General features: G+C 45.8%; 2 protein-coding genes across 6 annotated transcripts in view; one reads left to right on the forward strand and one right to left on the reverse strand.

The window, feature by feature from the left end:
- Positions 1–19,566, reverse strand: part of LOC108027540 (innexin shaking-B) — a 153,982-nt gene that overhangs the window by 50,502 nt on the left and 83,914 nt on the right. For 3 of the 5 annotated variants that reach the window (XM_050890639.1, XM_050890640.1, XM_050890642.1), the window contains one exon: positions 11,560–11,718. In XM_050890639.1, the coding sequence (XP_050746596.1) occupies positions 11,560–11,573 (14 nt within the window). In that variant the 5' untranslated portion in view covers positions 11,574–11,718. The other 2 variants (XM_017098989.3, XM_017098985.3) reach the window with 2 other exon arrangements.
- Positions 3,280–6,956, forward strand: LOC108027539 (glycerol-3-phosphate acyltransferase 3). Its single transcript, XM_017098984.3, has 2 exons — positions 3,280–3,438; positions 5,491–6,956. Exon 2 carries the CDS (start codon positions 5,493–5,495, stop codon positions 6,765–6,767), a length of 1,275 nt encoding a protein of 424 aa, XP_016954473.1. The 5' UTR covers positions 3,280–3,438; positions 5,491–5,492; the 3' UTR covers positions 6,768–6,956.

Below are 19,566 nucleotides of genomic sequence, written 5' to 3' on the forward strand. Positions count from 1 at the left end.
AATACAATTAACAAATTGCCGGAACGGAGCGAAAAGAGCAGGGCAAAGGGACCCGGACCCATACACGAATATTTGCCATCTAAATCCTACCATCCACCATCCATTGCCACTGCCGTCGTCCCTCAAGCCGAAAATATTGCATTCGAAATCAATAAAATGTGCACTGGCAGCTCACCCGAAATGGAAAATTGCAAATGGCAGGAAATGAAATGAAATAAAGTGGGGCAGCCGGGGAAATGGGGAGAGCTCCACTCCGAGGGGGTGGCAGTACGTGCGAGTTCAGTTACCTAAACGCACTGGGAAGTGCTGGAAAAGCCATCAGCAGGCAGGGAAACCCCGCAGATATCGGAGCAAGTGCTGCCAAAGTGCCTGGGAAGAGTCCACAATGGAGCGTTCGAGAGCCGAGCAAGTGGCAAAGTCAAGTTCGACAACCGGGGTCACGATGATCGATGTGGGGATTGGGGAAGCACATGGGGGCGATAACAATTTCGAAGGTATTACACGATTTCCAGCACGTTTAGGGGTAATACATGTGTTTGGAAATTGCAGAGGCATTCCAGAAAAGCAGACAGTTTTTGGGCTTCATTATTAGAAAACCTTAAAGCACCGGGAAAACCACCGCTCTATAAAATTATTATTTAGAGTGTTGGAAAGTTTCAAATTTTAAGATAGGTTTTAGGAACACAATAGACACATAAAATCAGGCACCCCGTAAACAAATTCAAATACCAACAAAACAACCTCAGATAGGACCATTTTGTAACAGTGTTGGCAAACGGAACTGAAGCTTGGCACAGTGTTGGGCAAGTAAAATTGCACCGACACGAAGCAAGTCGGACACCAGGAGGGGCAAGGGCAAGGGAAATTCATTTACTCGCGAATGTTTTGCACACTTTATTGACTCGGTCACGTGAGCGGATTTTGTGAGTCACGTTTCGCGAGTTTTTCCACACTCTCTTACCGTTTACGATTTCGCCCGTTTCCCATTTTCCTCTGCGCACTTTTTATGGCCGAATTTCACCTTTCAACTTTAATGATAAAAGTTTGCAGAGCGTTCTTTCGGTGGCTCCCTAAGCCATAAAAGACTTATTGCAGGCGGCCTAACAAGACGGTGCAGTGGGGCGTGGGCGGTGGTGCAGGGCGGGTGGCTTCTGTCCGTGTGCATTGGGCAAGCCATTCGTTATGGGCCGAGCGTTTGGACGTTTTTGAAATTTATTACATTGCACCGACAAGTTTCGCGTGTTTCGCCTTTGCGCCTACACTTCACTTAGCACGACGCCGCCGAACCGCCACCCAGCACCCGGCACCCACCGCCCACGCCCAGCACCCATCACCACCCACCCGAGCAGGTGAAGTGCAACTTTTTGCACCTAAGAAGTTCTCTCGGCGGGAATTTGCAGTAATAAGTTGGGAGCATGGTGTTGACAAGCCCCGAAAAGCGCGGCTCAAAACGTAAACATCGTGAACGAGTCGTCGTCGCAGTCGTCTGACTGGGTTTTCCGCCCTGCCCGCTTTTCCGCCCTCCACCCCCGTGTTCCGGGTGCATTGACCCCCGTTTCTCTCCCACATACAGCCGCTTAAAAAAGGTCGAAAATGCAGCAGGCTAAATGATGGAGGGGCGGGAAAATGGCTGGGCGGACGGGAAATCGGAGGTCGGAGCACTATATATTCTCTGCTCTTCACTTTTAAAGATTTATGTTCAACGTTTTAGCGCTTGCAGCTTCGAGCTCTCTGAGCATAGGCTTCTAACTGGGCCCTTTAAAATGTAATAGTAGTTTACGTTTTTGGGTAATAATGTACTAAAAGTAAGAGTTCGTTGTACGCCATAAAAAATTAAAATAATTATAGTGCATATTCACTTCAGTGCCAAATGTTAGTTCAGAAGCAAGGGCATTTCTGTGGCCGACTTGGGTGCCATTCGCTACTTATTACGCCTGCAGTTTTGTCGGCTCTTAGTCACACTAAACGCCAGTCCGCGCATTTTCCATTTCCCAGTTCCCAGTTCCCAGTTCCCATTTTCCGAATGCCTTTCATGTGCGTTCAGACGCAAAAGTCAAAATGTTTGGTTCAATGAACGCCGAGGGTCCGGCGCTTTAAATCGCTTTAAGGACCCGGCAACGGGGCGGCTGAGTGATAAATCTTTATCACTTATTCGGGCTAAGCCGCTCCGCCGGCCAAATTGATTAATTGCCGCAAATAAACGGGCCTCGAGGATGGATGATTGGCAAACTGCTCGATGCGGCCGCAAATCAAAAATACTCAAGACTGCGCTGGCTCCTATGACAACTTTCGTCACGTAGCGTCCATCAGGCGGAAGTAATTTATCAAGGGCGGGGAGTCGGCTTATATCAAATAATGACTTGATGGCCAGCCCCAGGCCCACATAATTAGGCGATGGGCCCTCTTCAGGGACTAATTATAATGCCCGGCGCCCGACATCAGAAAAAATTAAAAATCGCATTTCTTGTATTTGATTCCAGTTTCATTATGCAAATGTTGGCGGCGCGCAAACAAGCCGGGAAGCGCGAATGGAAAATGGCATAAACCAATTATGGGAAAGTGCGGGCGGCTTTGCCCATCGAGAGTCAAAGGCCTGAGCTGCGAGTGCCGAGCGACGAGTTGCGAGGGTCAAACGGCAACACTTTTTTAATTAACTTGGATGCCGAACAGCCGCTTGAAAACTCCGCGAGAGGAGGGGGAAATCTCAAGGAAATTATACATTTCCCTGGCTCCCCCAAAATTATGCTAATGCGGGGCAGAATGCTTTCCCATTGTCATGATTCCACTCGATTGTTTACTTTGCCTTGCCTGCGATGCCTGTTAATTGCTTCTCATGACAAACGGCTTTGTTATTTGGCATTTTCCAAGTGGCATTACAAAAACAATTAATATTTTAAGCCCACAATAAATCGATGATCCTCATACGTTGTTTTTTATAAAATCTAATACCTTTGCATTGCTTAAACTTACATCTCGATGAAATTTCTCTCACTATTATTATTACTTACACTAGGAACTTGCCCTACAAGGTAGTTCTGTTAGTTAAACAAAAGTGTTTTGAAATGTAGTACCTTAAAACGTTTCGTATCCCTACGGCAACATTGTTTGCATTTTCCTCAAGGCGGCTGCCTATTTCATTCCCTGACTAAGTGCTAACAACTTCCCTAATCTCATTATCCTGCGCTCCCGTTTGCGTCGAAGCGCGGGTTTTTCATAATCTGAGCAGCACTTCCACAGACATTTTCCCAGGTTTTCCCCGGCAATTTACCCCTTGATTAATACACTCACGTAGCCGGCTGGTGAGACGTCAAAGTCAATAAGTACAACAATTTCGTAGGCAGTTGTGTTTTTCCTCCCCCACGCGGGCCAATACAAAATACAATCGGGCGGATCAGACAGACGACGACATCGAAATCGGAACGTGGCTACAGCAACCAGGTGAGTGGCGGGCCTTTCCACGACTTTCCCCCCTTCCCCCTTCCCCCATCCCCCATTCCCCCTCCCTGCCAGGCGCTTTCCACCTGCACAGCACACACACGCACGCGACTCGCATTACGCGCAACTTTTTAAAAGTCAGGCAGAAAAATGTTTTTTAAACGCTAAATTACTTTTGAATGGCAGGTGGGCGTGGCGACGCCTCGTCATGTGGGCGTGTCGCAGCGCCAGCGTCACAATTTCATTTTGTGCTTCCTCATTTCGCCCCCCAGCGCCCGGGCCAGCGCTTTTCCACCGCGCTTTTCCGCGACAACAACAAGCGCTTTGTCACAAGAGGGGCGCTTTTTTCGTGTAGCGTCTGAAGAGCGGAAATGCTTATCCCAACACTTGAGCGTCACGTGCTGCCGCAGTCGCGGTCGCAGCGGCGCCGACGTCGACGCAGGAGTACCCTAACTGAACCTGGGCACATATGGCATACATACATCTGATAGATAGATAGATAGGCGGCCTTAGGTAGGTACTCCCCATCATAGCACCTCATAGCCCGACCAAAAACCCTTGTTTTTCGAAATTTTATGCCTTTCCAACTGTCCAAAAATTGTAAGGTAATTCGGGTTGCTAGTCATTTACTTTAAGCGGTTTTTAAATCATAAAGAATATTTCATCCTAAAATCAATGTTTAAAATCAAATTGATAAATACTAGGACACTCAACGCTAAATATATATCTAACAAATTTAAATATCAGCATACTGCATCAAGTATTGAGCTATCCCGACTTATGAATAATGGTGGGCGAGCGCTTGACACCTTTGAAGATACTTTTCCCTGGGCAAACCCGGTCCCCAGTCGCAAATGCCGTCTTAATTCCTCGCTTTTGGCAGTCAGGGTATTTAAATCTGTCCGGCCTGAGACTTGCCAAACTGTGCCACGCAGATACTTTCCCGCGCAGAAAGCGCCTAAGGTCGTTGTCGTTGTCGCTGGGAAAGTGGAAAAGCGAGGAAAAGCGGGGAAACCAGGTGAAGAGGCTGGGGGAGCGGGGCTGGGCGAAACACCCTGTAGGTGTTTTGAATGTTTAGCTCAAGTGGCTTTTTAAAACACATTCTATGCTAATTAAGGGCCCGGCCCGGCCCTAAATGAGTTGTCGTTGGCGTTGACGTTGCCTGTCGTCGTTGTTTGCATTTGATAAGCCAAGATTGTTGCCAGCCAATGTAATCAATGGAGCGGAGGAAGGAAGCCCCGCCAGAGGAACTGCCTCCCAGCAGCCCGCCATCCCACCTCCTCATTGCGTAATCCTCGAGCGGCGGAGGCGAGTCGCAAACCCCCATTTAATTAACGAATTAACAAAGCCAGAAGTTTCTGTGGTTTTTAAGTGATTTCGGGTCGCCCGAAGGCAAACATTTTGCGGCCTTGTTGTGGCATAATTGAATTATTGCCATATGAAAAAACAAAAAATGGGCCAAGTCGAGCCCAAAGACCCAAAACTCAAACCCGACCGGCAGCCAAAAAAGTAAGAAAGACGACGGCAAAGTTTCTTGTGCCCCTTCGTATTTTTTCCCCCACGTCTTGGGCTAAATAAATCAAAAGTCTTTCGGGGCGCTTAAAAAAGGAAACAAGGAAAATATCTAAGAAAAATGGGGAAAGGCGAGTAAAGGCAAAAAGTCGGCGCCAAATTGAATTAGGCCTTTAATTGGGAAATTTGTGGGTTATCTCTAAGGCCTTAATGCAGTTCAAGTGGAATTATTTACATTTTTAGCTGATTTGAAGTTGCTATTCATTAAGGGTTTATTCCTTTAGGACTTAATACAACATTAATTTAAAAAAATATATAAAAAACGGAATTTAATTTGTTAAATGTAGGAACAATCGGGATAAGACTCAAACTGGGTTGCCTTCTTTTTCGATTTTAATGATCTATACATTTGACTTAGGTTTTTCCTTTCAATTTTTTCCAAAAGCAACTAACAAATCACTACATTTTAATTTTGCAACCTTTTCCAACACTGTCTCATCTTGTGAACTTATCAACTCCGCAACACTGCACTTTTGCTTGCAGTCATGTTGATCCAAGTGGTTATTTTGAGTGTACTGGTGTGGTTCTTCTCCTTCTGGCTGCAGTGCCGCTACCTGGAGATCCTGGAGCTGCTCTTCGCCTGGATAGCCGAGCAGTTGGCCGTCACCCGCAGGAGGCGGGCTCGCGAGGAGCGTCACCTCCTGGGCCAGGGGCTCAGGGATCAGGATGGTGAAAGCGACACTGATGCCGATGGAGATACCGATAGCCAGAAGCAGGAGAAGGGCGGTGGCGCGGAGATGGTGCTCTCGCCGCCCATCAAGAACCGCCTGAACATCCGGGTGGAGCAGTGCTGCGACCTGATAGCCGCCGGATTGGGCCTGGTCCTGGAGGACGACGTGACCCAGCGGTTCGTGGCCGCCCTCTCGCCGGCCGGCGAGTGGAATCTCCTGACCAGGAATCTCCGCCAGCGGAAGCGCTACCTCAACTGGCGTCTGCGGATCGTCTGGCTGCTGGGCTGGCTGACCCGCTACGGCATCCTGCTGCCCCTGAGGACATCGGCCTGCTGGCTGTGCCTGTTCATGATAAGCGCCATCACGGTGCTGCTGAGCCACCTCCCCGATTGGCACTTCAAGAGGCAGCTGGTGGAGCTGGTCCTGCGGCAGTGCTTCAGGATCACCGCCAGCTGCCTGCCGATGATCCGGCGGTTTCACAACACCGAACACCGACCCACCAAGGGCATCTGCGTGTGCAACCACACGAGTCCCCTGGACGTCCTGGTCCTCATGTGCGATGCCAACTACTCGCTGACCGGCCAGGTGCACACCGGCATCCTGGGAATCCTGCAGCGAGCCCTCTCGCGGGTCTCCCACCACATGTGGTTCGACCGCAAGGAGCTGGCCGACCGCGAGGCCCTGGGCCTCGTCCTCCGGCTGCACTGCTCCTCCAAGGGCCGCCCGCCCGTCCTGCTCTTCCCCGAGGGCACCTGCATCAACAACACCGCCGTGATGCAGTTCAAGAAGGGCAGCTTCGCCGTCAGCGACGTCGTCCACCCGGTGGCCATCCGCTACGACCGCCGCTTCGGTGAGGCCTTCTGGGACAGCACGCGCCACTCGATGCTCCGCTACATGATGATGGTGGTCAGCTCCTGGTGCATCTGCTGCGATGTCTGGTACATGGCGCCCCTCACCCGGCGCGTCGACGAGTCGCCCGTGGAGTTCTCGAACCGCGTGAAGGCCGCCATCGCCGCGCAGGCGAACATCGACGATCTGCCGTGGGATGGCAACCTCAAGCGCTGGAGTCCGGTGAGGGACTGGCAGTAGTACATCCAGCACCTGGGATCCCTGGTCCCGAATGGCTGATCCCAATCACCCGTCCCGTGAGAAATTCCTGGCAATCACTAACCAATTTATCAACAGACACCTGAGTATATTGCGTATTCGTTTTATAATGATCTATTACCAAGAAAGCAAAACAGTAAACAAATCAATAAAAGGGGGCAACAAAAAGAAGAGCTTTATAAATTATGGAGTAAGCTTCGCTGATGACGCGAATTCTTGAGCAGCCATGGAGGAGTTCTTTTACTTTTGTTAAGAACGCGAATTCCTGAGAAACTTCTCTTAGTCTTCCCATTCGCGAATTCTTGAGCAGCCATGTTTAAGCGAGCTGTAGCAATGAGATTCTTTGGGACCAGGTGACCGTACAGATTTGGTAGATATATGGTAATAACATAGGACTTAGTTAAGCTCCGAAAAACGGTTGCTTACTGTCGCTTCTTTCGAGGACGTTGATTCTCTAAATATATAATTTGCTACCTCTCATGACAGATGATTCTAGTCGCCGTTCCCGGGACTCTATCGGTGACCTTAGGTGTATCGGGGACCTACCGTTTGGGCTGGACAATCTTTCGCTCTCCGTGGCGAATCGAGGCGTTGGGGCCGTACCGCCCGAGGAGGGCGCTCTGCGACTGGGAGACGCCGCCGGCGGCGGAGGCGGAGGCCGCGGTGATCGCCGCGAGGCCGCTGCGCAACGAGGTGCAGGTGGCTAGATCCCGGGGATGGGCCAGCCCGTAGGCGCCGAAGGCCGACTGCGAGTGGACCGCATAGTCGAGGCCGGGCAGCTCCAAGGAGGCGATCGGGTGGATGCGGGTCAGCGAAAGCGTGCTCTCGAGCACGGTGCTCAGGAGCGGGGCGCTGCGCAGGGATCTCAGGCTGCCGCGGCGCGTGAGCGTGTCCGGCTTATACATCCGTGGTTGGGGGCCCCGCGCCCCCCGCCCGTCTAATTGCTTGTCACCTCCTCCTCCTGACCGGCTTCTAATTGCCGTAAACGGTCGGTTAGTCCGTCGTGCGGGTCATTCGCAGCAGTCGCTTTATGAGCAATTACGCTGTTTATTGTGCAAAACGCGCGGGTCACGCAACTATTGCTCCTCGGACTTCTTGCTTCCTGGCTCGCTTGTTAACTTGCTTTCCTGCTTCGCCTTCTTGCTTTTTTATCAGCTTGTTAACCTGCTTTTTTGCTCAGCGGCTTTGCTTTCTAGATTTTGTCACTCCCGCTGCTGCATTAACTTTCTTAAACTGTTATCACTTTCTTTCCTCTTACGCTTTTTTAAAGTTTCACATGCTTTTGGATACCAAAGCATGCTTTTCTTGCTTACCGGTTTTTCAATTCTTATGGCTAGCAAACTTCCTAGCTTGCTTTCATTTTCTGCCTTTGCTACTTTGGTAGCGTGCTTTTCTCCCAGCTTGGTGTCTGCTTTCGCTTTGCTTTGTATCGCTTTTCCTCGCGTGCTTTCTATTTGCCAGCCTGCTTTCCAGCTCGCCTGTGTGCTGGAGTTTTGTTGGCACAAATGCTTGAACAAATTGTTCGTCGCTTTTGCTTTAGCTGTGCTGCGGCCGTCGCTCGTGTCGCCAGTTGCCGCCTTGCTTGGGCTGCTTTGCATACAAGATTTGATTTGTCAGATTTCAGATTGCCATTGCGATTGGAAGTGGACACGCGGCAGTTGCCCGCCGGGCTTGCGCCAGACTAAACGAATATGCAAAGTGGGTGGGCAGCTGGGTGGTGGGTGGCAAGTGGTGCACAACTAATTGATGGATGGCAAACTGCAACTCGCCCTCCGGCGCAGTGTCGCCCATTGGGTGCACTCGCGGCAGCTGTCAGATAAGTGATTCATCGAAAGCAACTCTGATTGATGGCACTTGACACTAGTCGCTAATCACTAAGGGCTATTCACTAATCAGCCCGACGCGCTAATGAGTAACTCACTGAAACCCCGAAATCACTTACTTGGTGGCATTTCCTTTGGTGGGTAAGATTCAGGGATCCTACGAGGGCTATTTTAAATATTAATGAAAGGAGACTAAAAGTATGCATAGAAAGATGAATACTTTGAAAAGTGTTGTTGAAAAGTGTTGCATACTCCTGGCACTGTAGTAGTATGTTCAAAAACCCCAGTTATACGTTTTTCTGTCTTATTCATTTTATATTAATTCACTTTATGTTCCTACATTCACATATGCAAGCTTCTCTGAAACATTAATTCATATTAGTAAAGTGAGTGAAAATGTTCATCAACAGGTTAAACATATTAATTGAATTTCTCACGGCAACACCTAAATGAATAGCTTTAAATCACGAAACTGTTTCAGCTAACGTGTTTAGTTCTAATTAACAATTCACTCATCGGGATTTCCTTGCACTTATTAACATGCCACGTAAAAATAGTGATATTGCTTATCTAACTAAATAATCTAAAGAAAACTGATTTTTACAAAGTATGTTCACGGAAAGATTATAAAGAACCAAAAAAGCTTAAGTCATTAAGGCAGGAAAACAAGTTTAAAAACAAGGAAATATATTTACCTTTCGCTTACTAAGGGCTACCAACGTGTGACTTCTTTGTATGGAGAAGACTCTTAAAAATCAGCCGATTCCAAATACTTTCTTTCTATATAGAGACAAAACTCTAATACTCCTGAGCTGCCCACATACAATCTTTATTTGCTCATAAAGTGATACTCCGAATTTTTGTGCAGAAAATAGCAGTATTTTGGTCAACAAATTGCGCTAAGCTCGTAATTAAATTCCAAATCGATTGGCATTTAAATTTAAAAATCAAAATTTGGTTGAAAAAATTAGACAAACCCTGAAAAAAAATTAGGTCAAAAAAGAAATTTTTAAAAAAGTGATGGGGGTCGGTAGCTCTGGTGGATAGCTCCTTATAACAGTAGGTCTTTTTGATGTGCGTTTTGATTTGACTAAATTACGACTAAAAAACGAGTGAAAACGACGTATTTTTTGTTTAAAAATGATACTCCCTCTTTTTAGACAAAAAATATCAGTATTTTGGTCAACAAATAGCGAAAAGATGTCCAAATATGAAATGTAATACCTCGTCGAGCTCGCAATTAAATTCCGAATCGATTGTCATTTAAATTTAAAAACCAAAATTTTTAAAAATTTTTTCGAAAAAAATGATAATGATAAAACCCCTGACAAAAAATGCCAAATTCGGTCAAGAAATAAATCTACCAAAAATTGATGGGGATTGATAGCCCTGGTGGATAGCTCCTTATAACAGTCGGTCTTTTTGATGTGCGTTTTCATTTGACTTAATTACGACTAAAAAACGAGTGAAAAATACGTATTTTTTGTTTAAAAATGATACTCCCTCTTTTTAGACAAAAAATATCAGTATTTTGGTCAACAAATAGCGAAAAGATGTCCAAATATGAAATGTAATACCTCGTCGAGCTCGCAATTAAATTCCGAATCGATTGTCATTTAAATTTAAAAACCAAAATTTTTAAAAATTTTTTCGAAAAAAATGATGATACAACCCCTGGCAAAAATGGCAAATTCGGTCAAAAAATGAATTTCCCTAAAAGTGATGGGGATCGATGGCCCTGGTTGATAGCTTCCCATAATAGTCGGTCTTTTTGTTGTGCGTTTCGATTTGACTGAATTACGACTTATTACAATTGTTCTTTTTATTGTGGCCTTCGATTTGACTACTTTACGACCTAAAATCGGACTAAAAGACATATTGTTTGACCAAAAAATATTTGCCAAGCAAAAATTTCTCAAAAAGAAGCTGCTCATATTAGTCGATTTGAATTTATTTCGATTACACAGCACCTAAAGGGAGGGTTTGAAAACTATTTCGCTGAGGGATGTATAGTTGCATATAGTAAGCTAAGGATGTCAATAAAATGAACTTAAAGTCCAGCGGAGGCTAAAACTCATTGTTGCAGATCAAAAGTAGGCCTGGAACTACCGCATTGCCTACTTTCGGGCTTAAAATGGGAGTTTTGGGACTCAGCTGGGTTTTCTAGGTAGACTTCATAGATAGATAGTATGACAGTAGATAGTAGTAGATAGATAGTGTGATAATGGCATAGGCTAGACTCACTTGTGTCAAATCTAAACGAACGATGATGAACGAACGTTGTTCTTGATAATGGCAATGGCATTGGCAGTGTTGGGGTCGTTATGCTGTTGTTGTTGTTACTGTTGGTTTTCTCGCTGACTTGCTGTTGATGACCTTGTAGATTTTCTTCTGCTTTCTGTTGTTGCTGGGCAGCCCTTGGCCGCCCTCTCTGTTTGGAGTTTTCCCAATCGGTTTCCTCTGCGGTCTCTTTTTCCTGTGTCGTCGAACACTGAACACTGCACTTTAGTTTTATTTGTTTTTGTTTGCTTTTACTGGTATGAAACTAGTTTTGCGTATTTACAGTAATGTGCATGGCTTGATCGCTTGCTATTGTATTGCTGCTTTAAACTGATGATGTGGGGGACAACGACAACCGAGCTCAGTGGCACGATTGATTTATTGAGTGGGTGACTGATTGACTGACTGACTGATTGACTGATTGACTGACTGGCTGACTGACTGATAGAACCTACGTGTGAAGCCGCAACGAATCAAATGGGCAACCACTCCAATCGGGTCTCGCGATCGCAATCCTTGCGCCCAGGGTTGTTCCTGACTTGTCCGGGGTTGCCAGCTCTTTCTCTGGCCATTTGCCACCGGGTCCAATCCATGGTCTTCGTCCTGCGTTCTTCTGCGCCTTCACCGCCTTCTCAACGCCCCGGAACCGGAAACCGAGTCCGCTCACTCACCGCCGCTCGCACATCTGTCTCGCCCTCTCTGTCGCACTGCTCGCCTTGTCTCCCTTGCTCCCGTGGACGTGCGTGTGCGTGGGCGCGGGGCAACTGGAGCCACGCCCCCAAAAAAAAAAAAACAAGTACTTTCAGCTGTCCTCATAGACACTCGACGATCTGGAAAGATATGAAGGGAACATAAGGAACACTTTAGCGAGGAAAATTATTTTTATTACAAAATTCATATATTTTCTAAGTCTACTGATGACAAAAATTTCTATTTATTTTAAATGGTATTTTAATTATATAATCTTCTGGCAATATAATATTTTTCGACTTTATTTATTGATTAACTACCCTGACTTATGTTCATTCAAGAGATGTTAATTCTTTAAGAAAATACAAAATATGCCCATTTTAGCTACAATTTTATAGGAATCAATTTCAGCACACATTCAACACGGCTTGTTTGCCTTGGATTGATGATTTTGGGAGTCCCCTTGGCGCTCTTACGATCCCCCACAGATAATCGATGAATATGAAAATTTCTAATCGCACTCAGATTTTTTGGGCACTTTCCGTGACCTATCTGAAATCAGCTGCGATGAAGTGGCGAAAGACGCTGCCAAATTACTACAGATGCTGTCCACGTCTGGGTCATTGGATGGGCTTTCCCCCCCAGCCGCCGCCCCAGATTTTCCGTCATTTTCCACTCAAGTTGGGGGCGTGGACCGCAGAATGTTTTGAGCCGTTCAAATGCAGCTCCCCTCCGCTTTCCCGCTTTTCCTGCGGCCCGAGAAAAGTGGGCGTGAGATGAAGAGGGAAATTTTGTGCCCAACAGCAAAAATAATGAAAGTATTTGCTTTGCTAAGCACAAAAATATGTCAAAGTAAATTTCTCTTCATTTTTTCCTCTGCCCGACCTGCTTTATATCCTTTTCCCCAACCCTCTATGTGGGTGTGTGTGGGGGAAATGGGCGGAAAAGTCGGAGTCGGGTCGGCTGCGTTGAAATGCGTCGCACGTAGCCATGTAGCAGATTTTCTTTTTAATATTTATACGCCCCCTCGCAACGAAAAACTGCAGCAGTTAGATACTAGCACTGCCAGTTACTTCTGGCATTACTGCTACAGCCACTGGCACTGCTCCCGGCTGTGGCTCGAACCTCTTGCGGGCTGGCCTTTTTCGGGATACCCTGTGTAGGGCTTCAGTCTGGGGATCCGACAGCTCGAACTCCCTTTGATAAGAAAATATATTTATCGCATCCCGTATAATTTGGAATGAGCCTAATATGAATCTTTATTAAATACACTAAATGATTTAATGATGATTTAATGAGCCAATATGTCAACATTTTTTATATATATGTATTCTTTTCACACGCAAATTTTAGAACTTCTTGTCCTACTACTTGAATAGTTTTAATTTTCAAAAATTTGAAAAACTTGTTACTAGTTGTTAAGTAAACGCAATTAAAAAATCTGTTTACTGAGCATTGTACATATACCATTCGTGAACAAAAAAATGTTCAATCCTACGTTGGTTAGTAACCTTTTTCGATGATTTCGTGATTTCTTTGATAATTTAATGTTAGGCCTACCATTTCCAGGGTACTTTTCCTTCGCTAGACCCGTTTCCCGCACTTTTCACGTGCTCTTTCGCGCTCGCCTCGACCCTGCTTAATGCGAACTCGTTGCGGCAGTTAAAGTTGCAGCAGCGCTGGCTGAGGCAATTGTAATTAACTTTTAGATGGCTTTTCTGAGTTTTCCCCGGCTACTTGGACGGGGTCGGGAAATGGGAAAACTAGTGGCGCTGGCTTCTTGCAAATGAAATGCGTATTCTTGGCCTTAAGGAGCACTGGCTGCGGGCCTTTCCTCGCTTTCCCCGCCTTCCCTGCAATCGTAATGAGATCCCAGCAACACGCACAGAAATGGAAATGCGAGACAGAAATGCGCCATTCTGAGCCACTCCAAATGGGATTTCGCAGACATTCGGGCAAGTTTATTAGATCATCTCGGAATGTGTCCGGGCGCAAATTATTAAAGATTGTGTGGAAAAATAAGTTTCTCATGTTTCCAAAAAACGTTATCCACCGCCAGCCAGAGGAGAGCACTATACGGGAACCCTTCATCTGAATAGTTTTGTATACCATTGAAGAGCAAACTCAGCTTAGCCTTACACAATTTAAAATATATAGCCCTTTTGTAAAACCTACTACTGGATTTATTTTTAAAAAATGAAGCTTATTAAAAGACAACATTTTACTGAAGAGCACTAAAAAGTTCTACCGAAAGAGTGGCATAACTGGCAATCGAGTGACTAAATTTTAAATTTCTAGGATATGACACACCTCACAATGTCCTGTTTATACAAATGTGATTTAGTTGGAGGGCTTTGAATTTATTCGTTTGTGTGTTATTTCAAGAACTCAAGCAGCACTTCTCGGCCACTGAAGGCCAGGGAAATGTGCTGCTGAATCGCATTTAAAAGCCCGCAGAACGTGAGTGTCACTCGGTGTTTTAGGCATTTTTAGGAACCGACTTCCGCAGGTCCCCCGTGTCCTCGGCCATCCTAACCCCATCAGGAAGCGCTTTGTCTTGGCGTCAATTGCCCGGAGTGCATGCTCAAGGGCAATGAGTTGCTATGATTTATGTCCCCGCCGAGCCGGAATTTACATTTGCCAGGCTTTAAAACGTATTCCGCAAACGCCCCGCGGTAGATGTCAGCAGGAAAAAATAAATAAAAGGCGAGGCGCCAGAGTTAGGCTGGGCAAAGCGAAACCGAGGCAGAAAAAGACCCATATCATGCGGCTGCTGTTCCCCTACGGCTTGCGATATGATATATCACGATTACTGCTGACTATTGCTTATTTTGAAATCCCTTCCCCAGACCGCTTTCCCAGCTCCGCTTTCCCCCTGCCAAAGCCAAAAGTACATTCCTGTGCGGCTTGACAAGTAAACAAGCGAATCCATCAATCAACCGCACGTAGAAGGCACGCAAAAGTGACAATGTGGGCGCCCGTTCCTTGGGCTTGGGTTGGCCTGATCCCGGACTTCAGGACCGTCGGCGTAACCCTAAAAAAGGCGAATTCGATATGCACGAGTCGTGCGAAATGAAATTTCAGACATCACCAGCCGACAAGGGGACTGCGGGGGTTGTAAAGGAAATAACTCGAATCCTTTCTCCACGATACGCACTCACGTGTGAGTGAATGAAAATCAAGCGAGTTGTATAAATAGCAAATAGGCTTATTTTACGATCAAGTTGCCTGGGATGAGTACGCAAGTATTTAAAAGCTCGTGAAAAACCAAATATATTAATGTTAATATTAATTATCACGGTGAATAAATATAAAAGTGCCTTAAAGTATGCCACTTTAACTTTTCCAAAAGTGTCTTATATTAAATTGTCCGAATCCAACAGATATATTCGATTTATTTTTACAGCATTCTTTTAGAAACCTCTTAAAATGATTACAAAGTGCTTGTGAATTCTGAATGCGTCATTGTTTTGAGTAGTTTCTCCGGTATTTACAAGACCTTTCCAGACCTTTTCTCATAACTCATTTTTGAGTACTCCACAAATAACGTCCAAAATCGCCCACTTCGCCTAAAAGTTTACCTATAAAACGCTTCATTTGAGCGATATAATAGATATTACAACGTTGTAGTCGCCGCACTTGCTGCAGCAAAGAGTGCGCGTCATAAAGCCAGTGTCACTCGGTTACCCCGAACTAACCGCGATTTGTCGGGATTATTGGGGCTTGTGCTCCCAGTACTCTTCGCGGGGAGGTGGGACTCCTAAGCAGCGTCATCAATATTAAGTTACCAGTCAGAAAGCAAAGAGGACACGGTTTCCGCCACTTTTGACTGATAGACTCGTGGTGCTTTGTTCAACTTTATTATTCTTGGCAAACAGCTTCCACATTCACTATATCTTCTGGGTGCTTCCATTGTGAGCTCGGGCCTTTTTTCCCGGTCGCAGTGGCAAACTTTTTGTGGCTCGTAAATTTTATGAAATAAAATGGCAATAAAACAGCCGAAAACATGTGTATGTGGGTGGGTGTTTCTGTCCCTGTTCCAGTATATTCTGTGTATTCCGTATATTCTGCAATTATTTGATTATTTTTGCTCTCCGAATTTATTAGCAGGGCATCTTTGGAGTTAAGGGCTGGTTGAAGGGGAAAGCGATTGCAAATATTGAATAAATCAGATTTCACTCTCTCGTGCGTAGTTATTAGTGAGATTATGGCCGCAGAGCAGGTTGTATTTGCTCATGTCAATGGGCTCTTGCGGGCTCCACTGAAAAGTCTAAGCTGAGGTACAACACTCAGATCCCAAATCTCAGGGCCCAAAGCCTCGATAATCCCCTGGAAACTAGCCTAAGCTTCAGTACACACACGGAGACCGAAAGCGACAGGATTTTGTAAGCAAACCCACCGAAAAGAGGACCAAAAATTTGTCACACCGACTTAAGCTACTTACGGGTATAAATGCATGCAAATTCCCCAAAAAAGGACGTCCGAGTGATGCGTCGATAATGCGATTTCCATGAGCATATGCGTTTATCACATTAAAAGACAATTTGGCATATTAAAAAGGGAGCCCCGAATTGCGGATCAAAAGCACTCGGGACACAATCCTTTGCCAGGGACCTGGAAAGGCGAATGGCTGGCGAGCGGGCCCTTGGCTCCTTGGCTCCTCGGCTCTAGGACCGCGAGTCGAATCAATAAAATTCAAATTAGTTTTGGGCAATCAGACGAGTTGAGCCGAGCCTACTGCCAATCGCAGTCCCATCCTGGCCCAATCATTTTGCCATCGCCATGGCAAAAAAGGATGCGCCCTTCTGGCCGAAAGTACTTGTGGCCTCTTGAAACAAAGAAAATCGGCTTCTGGCGGCGACAACAGGGCGGAAAATCCCGGGGCGGGAAAATCGGAATCGGTCGAGTTGTTATCCGGCAAATCAAATCAGAATCAAGTAATTTGCCATGATTCCTCGGCGCTGTGACCGCAAGCTCAATTAAATTACCGAAAATCCAGCGAGGACAACAGGGCGGAGACGTGGATGAAGTGGACTGGGATACACCCTATAATTTTAGTTAATGAATATGAATTGTATTTCAGAGTATTTTAAAAATATTGAAAAACTATTGGAACCTTTTAGGTAAGCAGTGACACGTCTTGCTAAAATTATAAAAGACTTAGACTTAAATAGGGTTTCAGTTTTGTTGGTATCAAACATAGTAGTATCATAATTTATTCAAATGCGCAAAATACTGTCACCTAATAAAATTAGAATCCACGCCACTGTTCTAGGTTTTCCCGGAGCTTTGCTGTACTTGCTACTTATGCGAATACGATCGATCGAAGTGTTGTTAACAACTTTATTCCCGGCTTAAGGCCCAGTCAATTGAACCGAACTAAGCCAAGGAAAACTCAGAGGGCTGGGAGTAAAGAAGGGCCCCGAAAATGGGTGATACGGATTTGTGGCACTATCCTTAGTGCTTCCCCCGTTTTCCGCCACTTTTCTCCAAGAGTCCCTCGCCGCTTGCCGCTCCGTTGGGTCCTCTGCGATTTGCATCCCCCGTTCGGGCAACTTGCCGAACTCCAATTTGCCCACTCCAAGCCCATTCGCATTCCCATTCCCGTTCCCATTCCTGTTCCTGCTCCTGCTCCCAAGGAATATGGGCAATCCCTCAGCTGGTTTGTGGGTCATGGTGGCTGCGGCCGAGGCGTTAAGTGTCCTGGATTTATTATTGGATTTGTCCGCTGGCGGGATGTGTGTTATGTCTTCCTTTCGTGCCGGAAATCTCGGCAAATATGCGTGGCAACTTCGGCTCAAGTTCCCCGGGACAGCGTTCCAGGCCCAATCCAATCCCGCTGCTAATGTGGTTTGTTAGTTCTTCCCGGCTGCCATTAAAAGGCTTTGTTATGGGATTTGTGTACGTGTTGAAATTTACAAAGTTTCGCCTCGCCATCGCCATCGCCATCGCCTTCGTCTAATAATCAATTTGGCTGGAAACTCCTGGCCGAAAGACAGCTTTAAGGCCGTAAAGTGTTGCTGTGTGTGTGCCGTATCCTGTACCCTGGCAAAACCGATTATGAGCATCTTAAGAGCAACAAATTTGCCACGCTTTATGGCCCAGGAACTTGGGGAAGCGTCCAGGGATCGGGGAAACGCGAAGGACCTGCACTTCAAGTGTTGCTCAATATTTAATGGCTTCCAAGAAAAACAAATAAGTGCCACAGCAGCGCAGCTCAGTTCTTGCCACACACTTCGAGACAAAGGAAAATAAATGTCAGCAGGTCGAAGAGATGGGTACATTTTCTGTTTTCCAGATTTGTTGAAGGGAAACAATTTTCGGTCTTTTGTCAAGTAATGAAAAAGAGAGCTATTGTCTCGTCAGTCTAAGAATTATACTTAAATGTATCCCTAAAAATGTAAATTCTCCCTTTTCAGATGATAATATGACTTGTTTATGGACTTGTTTTTGGGTTAGCCCAGGCTTAGCTTTAAGGCTCGTTATCCCTACTCCTGTATGGATTTTTTGGCTGATGGTAGGGAAAACAAATTGTAAATTCGCGAAAAGCGCAGATTTGTTTTCCCAAATTTTTGTGGCTCTTTTCGCAGGAAACTCGTGGACAAAATGCCTCTTCCCCTACGGGGGGCTGGGCTTTTCCTAGGTATTATTGCTGCCCCGGGGGCGCTCTTGCCCCCACTTAATCCCCTTTTCTGGGCTTACTTTTCCGTCTGTTTTTGGCTCTCCCCAGCTTTTTTCCACTTTTTCGCTCTTCCGCTTTTTTTGTCATCGGTTTATTTTTATAGTTATTACACCCTGCCTTTGGCGTGTGTTGGTTGTCTTTATTGTGTCACGCTGTCGCTTCAACTCTTTGGGAAAGTGGAAAAGGGGCTGGGAAGGCTGGGAGAGCGGGTGGGAAATGGATGTTCCTCTCAAGCACCTTATTGTTCTCATCGCCCATCATCCATCGTCGTCGATTTCTTCAGTTTCCCTCGCTTTCCCGGCTTTTCCTACGGTTTCTTCTTTTTTGTTGCCGCTTTGCGGTTTATTTCTCTGTTTGCTGCTGTTGTTTTTGTTTCTGCAGCTTTTATGTGGTCTCAGTTTTAAAAGGATTAAGCTGTCGTTAGGTTTTTGTTCGCCTTTCGTCCTTTTCCCCCGCTTTCCTTTGAGTGCGTCTCGACTTTAAGCATCGATTATCCATAAAAAGCTGCAGGCACCGCAAATGGAAATGGAAAACGAAAAGACCGAGGAGGAGGACGAGGCAAAGGGCCGGGCAGAATGTGGTCATCTTGCGTTGCATCTCGGCTTAAATCTCTTATTGATTCCATATGCAAAACAGACTGAATCCCAGGGATATCGCCTGTCGGCTCCTGCTGCACTTGTAAGCCATTTTTCCACATGCGATTTTTGTTAAATCAAGTTGCAATCAGAGCGTGGTGCGGGCCTTAAAAAATGCTTTAAGTTGAGCCGTGTTTTTGTACCCATATTTAAAATCTAACAAATGGTGTTCTTCAACAAGTAAGCAGTTCAAATTAAATGTTTTTACATTCTTAAATATTTCTCAATGGTGTAAGATTAATAATTACGCTGGCTCTTCAAATTGATTCACTTTATAATGTATAGTCTCTTAAAAATCTACTTTGGCTTGTCTTTCACCCACAAGGACAGCATTGTGCCATCCTCTCCGAATTATAATCTAATTACACCCGCCAAACAACCAACAGGTAGCTCGATAATTTCCCTTTAATTTTTTTCGCCGGCGCCCGGAACAGTGGGTAACGAAAAATAATTAAGTAAATATATTTTACCCCTTCCCAGGCTCGGCGCATACTCATGCATGAATTTATGCGAGTTGTTTAACTTTCTCAGGTAATCTGAGTTACCTGTCAGCACCACGCAAGGAACTCAAACAGAAGGCGGAAAGGAAGCACGAGCACGAGGACTATCTCCGTGCAAAAATCAACACAATGTGGCCAGAAAGTCGAAAAGGTGTCCGGCAACAAAAAAAC

The sequence above is a fragment of the Drosophila biarmipes genome, chromosome X (genome assembly GCF_025231255.1).
Source record: "Drosophila biarmipes strain raj3 chromosome X, RU_DBia_V1.1, whole genome shotgun sequence".
NCBI classification, from domain to species: Eukaryota; Metazoa; Arthropoda; class Insecta; order Diptera; family Drosophilidae; genus Drosophila; species Drosophila biarmipes.

Bases quoted from the DNA above. Each gene is read 5' to 3' on its own strand.
- LOC108027539 (XM_017098984.3), top strand. From the start codon at position 5,493: ATGTTGATCCAAGTGGTTATTTTGAGTGTACTGGTGTGGTTCTTCTCC.